The 12,151-nt window shown below is 44.3% G+C and overlaps 1 protein-coding gene across 1 annotated transcript in view; it reads left to right on the top strand.

Moving 5' to 3' along the window:
• Nucleotides 1–308: 308 nt before the first annotated feature.
• Nucleotides 309–12,151, top strand: part of LOC143182939 (uncharacterized) — a 35,289-nt gene continuing 23,446 nt past the window's right edge. The window contains exons 1-3 of the mRNA XM_076384271.1: nucleotides 309–1,165; nucleotides 2,587–2,817; nucleotides 8,600–8,713. Coding sequence (XP_076240386.1) covers nucleotides 913–1,165; nucleotides 2,587–2,817; nucleotides 8,600–8,713 — 598 coding nt within the window. The 5' untranslated portion in view covers nucleotides 309–912. The remainder of the gene's footprint in view (nucleotides 1,166–2,586; nucleotides 2,818–8,599; nucleotides 8,714–12,151) is intronic.

Here is a 12,151-nt window from a genome sequence, read left to right as displayed (position 1 = left end):
GTCGAAAGCACCGCTAATGAACAAGCCATAGGAAGATCGAAACACGAAGGACACTGGTCACAAAACGAGTCCACGATCCGGAGGGCGGTCGGTGCTCCTCCAGTGGGGGGACGCGGCGCGTCGGGACGCGGCGGGAGGACGTAGCGCGAGTCGACGGTGGGGATGTTCGGAATTGCGAGGCTTAGGCCGTCCCGGGCCGCTTACGCGGAACACGCGGCCAAAGCCGCGCCGCCGGCATTACGTCGCGTACCGTCGACCGCGACTGACGTCCGCGTGGACGCGTCCCCTCTGCTCTCGATCGGGCTCCATACCGTGCCCACCGGATGCGAGTATCCGCGAGATACCTCGGGAACGGAATCGCGCGTGGAACGACAGTGCAAACAACGTACCTAAACCTCCTCCCTTCATCGGCACCGAAGAAACGTTAACCTTCGGCAACCTGTAGAATCCCGCGCTCCGAAACGTGCTGAATTGCTACACTTGCGAACAGGTGACAATCACGACGCGCATTGGGCATCGATCGCGCGTTACTTAGATCAGTGATACGTCTCTGAATAGACGCCAGGGGGCTGGTGCGTCTAGGACTTGCTGCGCGTGAGGTGTTGCGCTCTGTTCCAGCTATTCGGTGTTCGAAGGCATGGCGTTGGCGGGAAAACTGTAAAGTTAGAGTTACGCTATGGAATTGGGGGAAACATCGTCACAGCCGTGGATATCGAGCAACCTGAGGTGGATACGATGAACGAGTGGGTAAGTAGCCTGGTCGTCGGTCACGTCGAGAAGAAGCGGAGGGGCTGCACGCGAGGCTGGTAGCGGAGGAGTTGGGAGCGCATAGACGGGGAGGCAAGCGAAGCCACGACGTCCTGCTCGGAGGGTGCTTGCTTGGGCGACGAGGGGCGGCTACTGGCCGATGGGATGCATCTACCGGTGGGCTCGGTGGGCTGCGGGGAGAATTACGCCACCGTTGGATCCCACGAAGGCGCCGGCCCGTGCGGCCCCTCACTGGCGCCGCTGCAGGGGGTGAACACCAGGTACCAGGCCGACGACGCCGACGTCGGGGGTGCTGGCGGCGAGATGAGCGAAGGTGCCGCCGTCGGCGAGCTCTGGTGGACCGAGAGGCTCGTCGGCGAGGCACAGGCTGAACACCCTGGCGAACTGGTTCGAACAGGTTTGTATGTGTTCTTTCTAACTGATGGTTCTTAACCTCTCGCGGTCTGTCTTATGCAAGAAATTGATGCCCTGTGGTAATTATTGGGAGGAATGTTGTATATACTCCATCCTAACCCCAAACAGAGTAAGTGTACGTGATACTCGACGGAACCTAGTATTGGATGTTAACTATATCTTTGATTGATGAAACGCAACAAGGGGACTAAACTGCAAACGTCATAGCAAGGAATTTCCTCTTTAGTTTTGCAGTTTGGCCACTTTTTTGCATTTCGTTTGTTAAAGGTATAGCTAATGTCCAGTGTTAAGTGCTGACTAGTATTAGGTACATTTATCCTGCATAGTGGAGGTAATGAAACTTTTTTATGAAGGAAATTTATTTTATTTTATTTTTATATCGTCAATGCAAGAGTATATATAAAATAGAAGTGTGATTGATCTAGAATGCTGGGTAATGTATATACTGTATGCCTAGAAGGCATAGTTGTACTGCAGGAAATGAAAAGGGAGGTTATACATAGAGTCTATGGTCTCGATGATAGGGGTTGTACTTTGGTTGTTGCGAATGTAGTGGGTATATAGGAAGGGAGAGATTAATGAGAAAAATATGTTGATACTTAAATTAGTGATGTACTGTTCGAGGTAGTTCAAAGACGATATGTGTTACTTCCAGAAGTGAGGATTATTGAATTATTTAATATTTGCCCATTTAGTCTCGCTTTAATATTTCAACTCATGATAGCAATAGAATGAATCATAATTTTAACATAGATTTATTTTCAAAATTTATCGATAATGTATAATTTTGAGGAATGAATTGTAATTGTTTGCACTATGTTTTACGAAAGTAATCTTGTAATATAAAATAATCCAGAAGTGAGTTATTGTTTCTTTTATATTATCACAGGAAGTAACCAATATTGATAAAAACATGCTAAATTTTATAACTTATATCTAACTTATATCTAACTAATGAACACAAAATATTCCGAAAATTTGATAGCGTATATAAAATAGAACCATTACATTTACTTGTTTGCATGGTTTCAGAATATTAAGAAATATTTCCTAACACAAAAAGTATAATGTGTGTCAAATAGTATCACAATGGTAAGCGTAAAATAATTGTTTATGGTTTCTACGCGTTCGTTAAAAAGGAAGCTTAAGAAATCTTGCACAATAAAAAAAACAATGAAAATAGAATCGCAAAATTACTCAAGATAATTGAATTTACTCCAAAATCTCTTATTTCTCAATCGTGACACCCTTTCTAATTACGCTAATAAAGCCTCTATTTTTCCACCAATTAAGTGATAAAATATAGCGAGCTTATATAGAAATTATAATAAAAATTGTTTTAATGTGTAGTTTATCGTTAAAGACATCTTTGTAGTTAATGCGTTATTTCTGTTCTATTTTCAGGATCACCGTATTTTCTCTGCAGCCAACTGCCGACTCACTGGCGATCCAACAAGACACTTCCGGTGGCGTTCAAAGTTGTCGCCCTGGGCGAGGTCGGCGATGGAACTCTAGTGACAGTGAGAGCGGGTAATGACGAAAACTGTTGCGCTGAACTGAGAAATTCCACTGCCTTGATGAAGAACCAAGTCGCCAAGTTCAATGACCTCAGGTTCGTCGGAAGAAGTGGCAGGGGTGAGTCTGTGAAACTATTTCTCTTAATCTCTTCTTTTCCACTTCATATTTCTTCATACAGTACTTGTATTCCTCGTCACACTATTCTCGATATTATCACAATTTTTGACGCTATTTTTGACGCTATCAATCAGCTTTCCACCAAAAAAGATAAAGTACGTATCTATCCACTTTTGGTTCATCATCCTTTTTAAAAACGATCGAATAGAAAACAACTAACAGTTGTCGTCTACAACGTCGAACTCGATCAATTAGCACGGTTTAGTTTAGGGGTTGCAACTCCTCGGGGCTAGTTTGTTCCATGAATCGCTGCAAAAAGCAGCCAGTAAATTGTCTGTGCGGGAGAGGCATGTGCCGTGATTTCGAACCCTCTAAAAGCACGGTTATTGTAATCATCATCGTCATCAACTGGCCTCAACCCCCTTGAACCGCCGCCTCGCTTTTCAACCCTCCGCATCCGCGAGTTCTCTCGCTCCCACCGCCCCCAGAGTCATTACTCGATGTCCGCCAGTAGCCCCGACCTAGCATCCGAAACAACTGGCCGTTAATCAGAAATCATCGTCCGTCGGCTGGGGAGAGAGAGGCTAAGTCCCTAAAATCAGCCGAATCCAGTCGATGCTCACGAACCTCTCAAATTCGCCACTCGAAACTTTTGCTATTTTTAACGATCGGTTTCAAGTAAAAAAAAATTAAGATCTACATATTTAAATTCCCATAAATTTTTATAGAATTTAAGTTATAATAAATTTTTGCAATTATTGGAGTAATACAGGGATTCATTTTACGGGTATCGCTATTTTAGTAAAGAAACTTCGTTTCCTTTTAAAACAATTCTAGTGATAAAAGATATCAAAAGTTCAAATGTGGGTCTGATCCTAAACGATCCAAGGCCTCAAGAATTCTCTTTTCACTCTCTCAGCGTTTCACGCTTTCGATACTGCATAAAATCGCTATTGCCGTTAAAACCCAGGCGAAAGTGGATCAAACTCTGCCTCTTTAAAATTAAATCATCGAGCTGACCGCGATTGAAATTGCACGAATAACGAACGATTTTTCAGCAGTTTGATTGCGCGACAGCTTTTTAAATAATCCGGTTCTACACAGATTTCAGCGATGTGTGTTGATCAAGGACGATTATACGCAGGTAGACTGGAGCGTTAGGCCCTACAAATGCACTTTGCACTCCCAGCACCCCCGCAGGATGCATTTATGAATTAACGAGCCGTACTGCCCGCGCTTCGATCGCATCATCTATGTTTCATTCGATTTCATGATGAAGTGCAGGGTCAGCGTGTTCCATCCTCCTGACACCGGACACGCTAACCCCGGGAATCAATTAGCGAAAGAGACACGTCCCTCGCCGAAATCCTTCGATCCCTTTGTCCGATTTTTTGGCATTTTTCTTTCTCCTTCTCACTCTCTCCCTATCTCCCTCTCTCTGTCGCTCTTTCACTCGCTCTCTTTCTCTCTCTACCACCCACGTCGTCTATCTCTTCTCGATAATCCGTAATACTCAATTTCGACGATTGACCAAACCACCCCTGCCCCTATGTACCCAGCCACGAACAAAGCTACCCTCCTATCACCGAGGTTTTGTTTCCGCGACTTATTAATTTGATTGAATCGCGTCGCACGGATCTCCGATATCGCCAATCCCAAGGAATTTTGGGGGGGAATGTCTATGGCTACGTAAGAGTTGATAATGAAGAACAAGTTAACATATTAATGTAAGGTGACGTCGCACGCATTGAAGAATACTATTCTCTGTAGGCAACAGTGATGCATTATCGAATATGAAATCATAAAGAGCCTTATGAATATTTTACAAAAATAGTTTAACATCCTGTCAAATGAACATATAAAATATAAATCAACACATAAAAAGCAATTGTTAAGTTAAATGTCCCAGTAGTTGACCACGTCCTGGTACCTGAACAATAACGCTAATTTTATTTAATTTTAAGATTAATTTCTAATGTAAATTAAAAATACAAAATACTGTACTCAGCTACTGAGTCATCATAATTCACGTATTAGAACATGTACTTTTGGGTTATGTCATATTGACTCACTGGGACATATCACACCTTAAGCGTTCAGGTATTAGGCCATTGACCTTCTAGTAACGTCAGGTAAACTTGAAAATAATAGAACAGGTTTCAGTATACTTCCGTGTATAAAAGTTCGAGCCCTTTAAAAACGACATTTGATCAAACAAGACGAACCGTCTCCCGGAAAGCCAGCTCCACAATGAAACAACTGGAAAGAATCTCGATGAGTTAAAGTAGTTGGTGGTCGGGCGGGCAGTGGAGGATATCGCGGGATCGTCGCAATTATCACCTTCCTTGAAGGTGCACGGTGTTCCGGGGCCGCTCGTAAACAGGGAAGAAAAGGGAGAGAGTGAAAGAAAGGGTGGGAGGGTGAAGAAGGAGGTGGTAGCGCCGGATCAAAGAGGCTCCACGGACTAAAACGGGCGTTCCATCATGGTCGGGTCCGAGGCAGCAGCCCGTGCCTATAATTAGTAATATACCGCAGTCTATATCGACACGGCTGAAATTACCACCGATAGTAATTATTTGACAATTGCAGAGACATCCTGTTGCGAGACTCGGGACCTTCGTCCCCGTTCCCCTCGTTTTCCATCCCAGCTTCTGGCTCCCACTTGGAGAGAGACTCGGCGTGTCCCCCTCCTCTCTGCCACGGCTGCCACGAGTATTAACGGACGGTTTCGAGTGGTTTCGTACGGTTGTGTGGGCGGTTTTGGGATGGCGCTCGTCTCATCCTCGCCGCTGAAACGCACCGACACACACCGAGGCTCGGAGCCAGAGTCGTGGCGTGATGCTGGCTCCCGCCGCCGCTGCTGTTGGTGCACACGTTATATAGGTGGCACATACGCGTGGCCCGGTTTTGTCTGTCGGTCTGTACGTCCGTCCGTCCGTCCGTCGTTCGCGAATGCACGGCCTGGGTGTCCTGTCTCTGCAGATGACCGTTCCCATCATCGAGTATTAACCGCAGGTCCGGGAAACGGAGGGGGGAATCGGCTGTGCGGCATTATTAGCCCCAAATGCGATAGACTCGGATGTAGAGGGAACGGGGGACACGGGTGTCGCGCGCGAACCTTTTCTCCTGTCGCTTACGGGGGCGACTTGAGCGACCATTTCATCCCTTTCCCGATCTTCTCGCGCTTTTGACAACGAACCTGATACGTCACCGGTGATCGCCTCGGGGATACTGCTTTAAACGCGATTCCCTTTATTTGAGGTTTATTTGAGGTTTATTTGGGGTTTATTTGGGGATTCCAGATGGCACTCCTGTTCATTTGGAGGTATATTTACTGTGACGACTGTAAGTAGGCATATGGAGAGACAAATTCTTGATCTTTATTAAGACGCTGATCAGTTGAAAAGGAACTTGGAAGAAATACAAATATTATTTATCTCGTAGAGTAGTATTATTTGAGATTAGCTGAGATAAAGTATTCATCTCTAGTTCATTGACTCCGAACCTGTTTCTCAAATATTTATTTTTCTTCTATTTCTATTCCTATAACAATTTTCTATTTCTACACCCAGATCAGGTTCAGTAAACCTGCAAACTCTCGCATCTAGACTTTGCAAAAGGATCAAACCGTGAAGTTAACTAGATCATTCTCTCTTTACCACGCTTAAACCATTCAATCCCGCACTCGCTGCCTTCGCTCTTCGAACTCCCCGCTTTCTCTGCATTCTACATTTCCCAACCGTATAAAGTTGGTTTCCAATAGCGTCCCATCAATTGCAAACGCGTTTCCCACGTGTCATTCATCCCGCGAAGCCGTCGGGAAGACACACACAGAGTGCTCTCTGATCGATGCCGCTAATCGATTTCAAAACGAAAGCCAGAAAGAGCAACCGCGACACGCGGGATTTTTGGGTATTCTGAAACGAGCCACTTTGCGCTCGATCGGAACGATGACGATAACAAGGATACAATGACGGGCGCGAGAGCGACATCACCGCGGGCTCAGGGGGTGCAATCGCGTGGGCGGGCGGGGGTGGAAGAGGGTGAGCGGTCGCGAGCAGAGAGAGAGAGAGAGAGAGAGAGGGCACGCTATAACTGGGATATAACGCCGTGCCTCTCTGCAGTCAGTTGCAGTTCCCGGGGGTGGCGGGGTTGGGGGTGTTTGATGCCGGTTATCATGTTGACAGACACAGCGAGGTGGACCACGGTGCACCAAGGGGAGACAATTACAAATCGTTGACGTTTACGCCAACACAAACGACTATATGTCCGCGACACGTTAGGATGTCCTCTTTTTAATGTAAACGATCGATCTTCTTCATATCGGTCGAACTTGAGGTGAATTCTTGGTAAAGTTGAGGGAGTGATGCAGCTCGGTGCCTCTGTAGGTCGTCGAGCTTCTTCTGGACACTCGCTTCTGAAGATTTAACGTCAGTAGAAGCCTCAAGCGCTGAATAGCTTTAGCAGGTTAACTACATTGGAGGTTCTGTAAATCAGTTGAGAAGATCTTCCAATGCTCTGAGTATTTTATGCAATCCTCCTTCAATCCTTGGCCATTTCTTTGCTAATATCGAAGTTCAGCAAACTGGTATATAATAATATCCCTATCAATTACCTATCATGTCATAAAGTACCTCTACAAGAATAAAGCTGTCTGAAAAACCAAGAAAATCGCCACATAGAAGTCCCCTTTCTAACAGCCTCCAAATGTCCGAAGTTTTGAAGCAAGAGTTCGATTTGAAATGGCCAACACGTTCTTCCTACAAAGCCAATCTATTTTTAAGTGGGCTCAACCGACACAAAGTAACCTAGGCTTGCTGCAGTTGACTTTACCGAGGTCAAGAAAGACAAGGGACCTGGTTCGTTGGAACAGGCAGCGGCGAATTAGCGAATGCATATTAGCGCGCGATGGGCCGTTTAAGAAAGCGTAGTCAATCTCCGCGACGGACGTTTATGGGGAGGGAATTAATATACCGGCCCTTCAACCTCGAGACCTTCGTCGGTGATATATGTACCCCGGTGCTCCACCCCCGAGTGGTTCGTTTCCCCTGGAAGTCTGGAGACTCGAAGAAACTCGCGGTCTCTCTGAAACTCAATGTAATTGCTGGACGAAATCGTAAACTATTCGAGATCGAGATTCGGTCGAGTCCCTTCTGACCGCAGCCTGAAAATGTCGCTGGTTCCTTCGCATCTGGACCAGTAACGAAATGCCGCTTTGTTGGTCCATGATGGACAAGTTGGTTGGTCTGAAGGGTAGCAATTTTTCTATCATCTCTTAACCGCGGTCAGAAGACACTTTGGAGATACTTTTCACTTATCACGTTCGTGGTATCTTTTTTTATATCTACGAAAGTATTTTATGAGCAATATTCTTTGTGTCACATTTTGGATCTATAGAGTAGGAATTTTTTGAAGGAATACACACTTATAGAATGATTGAAAGAGTGGAAATTGGTTACAGGAAGTGGTCAATAATTTTGAGGAACATTATTTCTACGATGATCCTATAAATTTTCTATCAACTACTTACTTTTATCTACTTATGATTATTTGTAGATTTCACTGTCAAAAATATTATTCAGTGTCTATTAGAAAATAACTGAGTGGTTCAAGTGATTCAAGAATCATCTGCTATTTTATAAAAAGAAGTATCATCTGCACTTGTTAGCCACATAATTCAATTAAGCTACTTATAGCTGTCCTCTTTATTTTCAACAAAAAAATACAAGCACAGTATTCAAGTATTATCTACATATATTAACATCCACCATTTATGCCATAGGAAAGAGCTTCAGCATCACCATCACGGTGTCGACGACGCCTCCCCAAGTGGCAACCTACACGAGGGCCATCAAGGTGACCGTCGATGGACCACGAGAGCCACGTTCCAAAACGAGTGAGTAGATTGAACACTTTCCACCCCGTTGTACCCTTCCCGTGGTTCGCGAGATCTATCCGCGGCCACCGGCTGCTACTAGCCGTGGATTTCCTGAAAATGTACCGATAATTCAACGAAAGTCCCTATACGCGGTAATGGGGAGTCATTACCGAGCAGATGGTGCGCGATGATGCAGTGGTCGACGTGCGTACCGCGCGTATGCGTGTTTTGGGTTAGCTATTCACCCCGTCGGGCTCAGCGGGACAATGCTTTTACCAGCAGGGAAACGCGAGCGCGCGAAAAGTAATCCACTTAGCGTAATATACTACGAAAACCTCGAAAAATATCGGTTAATTATTGATGCTTGCGTTCCATGCTTAATAACCAGACTCGTGTATCGCATATTTGCGATATGGGGTTAATATACAAATAACGAGAACTATAATCGCATCTCGTGTTTTGAATCTTCCATCATCCACGGTGAATAGTGGCAAAAATCATCGATTGAGGCTAGGCATATCAATCATTTCTTTTTATAGATATTAGTAGACAAGAAAGGGAGAGATTATTCAGAAACTTTTTAGTCAATTTTTAAGAAATTTTCCATTCACTTAAACAAGAAGAAAATACCCCTCTGTAAACATGTATCATTTCACCCAAATGTGTAAATATTCCAGAGGTGATGCAGAAATTGTGAGAGCAAGTACACACATATAACCATCAGGAAATAATGAAAACAATTTTGATTGCTCCACAAAAACCAGACCATTTGAATCCGCAATTTTTGATGCGGTTACCCGTAATGGGTCCAAAAAATTAAAATTTATTTTCACTGGATATACGCCCGCAAGTTTCGCCCACCTTGACAGAGAAAACTCAGTATCAGAAATTCGGAACAATTGTTAAACTGTCGCCAGCTTAAGCGAGCTTCGCCACCTGCTAGTTTTATCCGAACCAGGAGGAAAAAATGCCTCGTTGTTGTTTCGATATCAGATTAATAGCCGCTGCGGAGTCAACCGCGAATACGGCAGCTTTTTGCGGACGTTTCACATTTGTTGTATAAAGTATTGATAGGCGTAGGGCGAATGCGTGCCCGCTGGCCTCGCAGGATTTTTTTTGTTTTTGGAAATGGTCCACCGTGATTGATTTTACTAACGTTCCCTTTTTTATCGTTTCTATCCCTCTGGTCGCGCTCAAATCGATACAGAGTAGAGAAGTTTGTAATTCTTTCGATTTTTCAGTTGTTGCGAAGTGTTTAATGATAAAATTGAGGTTTCAGAGTCTGACACACAAGCCTGGCAATTTCTGACACGGATGTGTCTCATCAATTCTTTATTCGTCTATGCACATTCTATATTTCAAATAATTCTCTAACTTCCATTGCAACATATATAGAACGTCCATTAGAAAGCATCTCCTTGATTTCTCTACAATCCAACTTCAATTCTGTTTATCTCGACACTATTTCTTACCTCTACAGAAAAAGAAACTTCCATAGTTTTACTTAGAAAGTAGTACAGAATATTTCATTTACTCGATCTAGGTACATACGCATAATTCATCATTACTTAATACCAAAGAACAACCACTCATCTCCGTATGACCTCCGTACTTTTAAACACTGTCCCTAACTTTCCTTATCCCTCAACATCATTTACAAAGCCTCTCGTCTGAAGCCACTATTCCCGTTCTAAAAACGTCACTCTCGTCAATTTCTACGAACCACCTTCCACCCCTAATTCCGATGCAGCCGACCTCAAAAGAGGGACAGTCGCGACGCGTGAAGACGGTTCCAGGTCTGGTTCCAGGTCTGGTTCCAGGTCTGGTTCCCAGACAGCCAGCACCTAATTCCGGCGAGGATCAAAAGGAGAACGGTGTCACGTGGAGGCAACCGCTCCTGTCGGGCTGGCCACGCATCGCAACATATTGCATACACGGGTTTCGGTGGCGTGTCTCCTCGAGTTGGCACGCACCAGGGACAATCTATGGTAACGACCAGAGGCGTACGAACGCCGTCGGTCAAAGCAACCGGCGCTTTCATTGTGCCTCGCAACGACGCGAAGCGCGCCGCTCCGCAGACACCTGCCGGCTATCATTATTGCATGGATAATCGTGAGCTTTTTGTTATCGAAAATCACCAGCCCGTTCCACCCTCCCTCCACGGGCCCCCATCGTCCCTTGGCTGGCCGCTATTTCTCTCGCTTCGACCGGCTGTTTCGAGGCGAACCGGTAATCGTGCAATTTCTGTAATTCGTCGGCCGTCAGCGTGTGTAAATACTGCAAACGCGACTACCGTAGACTGGAACAACGTGTAACTAAGTTAACTGACTTTCCAAGTCGCGATAGATTCGTCGAAACCTGCAAGTGTCAAGTGTTTTTGGTAGGGAGCTATGTGAAGGCTAACGATTGGAGTAGAATTTTACTAGTGGCATGAAAAAGGGGATGAAAATGTATGTATGTATTCTAGAGAAATTAGAGATTCTTGTGCATCTTCATTTTTAACTTTGGGCTTGAGATTTGTATGTTTCTCTAAGCATTCCACGTTTCTCAGACTGCGTTTCTAAAAATGTTAGGTTTGTAATCATGAGGATAAATAATCGTTTATGTTTTACTCTAACTTGTCGCCTTAATTTGTTTCGTAGTTAATTTTAAATTTACCATCTGTGAGACAAGATTTTTCTCTAACTTGAAGGCAGACAAACGAAGTGATACAGTTCCTCCTATTGTTATGAGCTAAGCTTCATTCTTCCCAGGAATATTTAGACGTACATATAGGTACATCAATTTCATAAATTTAGAATAGTGTCCCAAATAGGAAAGTCTCTAGAAATCTAGACTGAAGGAAAGTATATTGCAAATATCACTACCAATCACAAAACGATAGAATGGGAAAGGGAGCCAGCGACTGACTGAAACGATTGCAAAGGGGGATTACGGAATAAAGTGGCTAGCAACCGTCACCGTGTCCCAAAATCATCGAGACTGTTCCAAGGGGACAATATGCATCCAGGGTGCTGTTAGTCAAAAGTCGAAATTGAATTTGTTCGATTAGTAATTGATCCGCGTTTGGAATGCCGAATAGAAGAGGGTACAGAAGATACAGCAAACTCCTGTTTCCCAACAAATATTTCAGGCTTTCACAGGAAATAATTTTTGGAGTTTAACTATCGTATGAGCGAGTCGCGTGAAAATTAAAATTGTCTCTGGGGAAAAATCGGTCTAAATTGATCAGATTGGAACAAGCAATCGAACGGTCTCGGTTCGAGCGATATTGACTGGTAGAGGTAGAGAATGCTAAAATTGAACGGACCTACGCTGCTGAAAAAGCATCCTGGCATCCGTAAGATAATTGAATTTGAAGGAAACATGGAAAATATAGACCAAATGGAGAAAAGAAACCGATTTAAAAAGAAATTTAATGATAGATTAACGAAAAATGACCGACGTTTAAAATCG

This window comes from Calliopsis andreniformis, chromosome 9 (assembly GCF_051401765.1).
Source record: "Calliopsis andreniformis isolate RMS-2024a chromosome 9, iyCalAndr_principal, whole genome shotgun sequence".
NCBI lineage: Eukaryota > Metazoa > Arthropoda > Insecta > Hymenoptera > Andrenidae > Calliopsis > Calliopsis andreniformis.
This window is presented reverse-complemented; position numbering and strand designations above follow the sequence as displayed.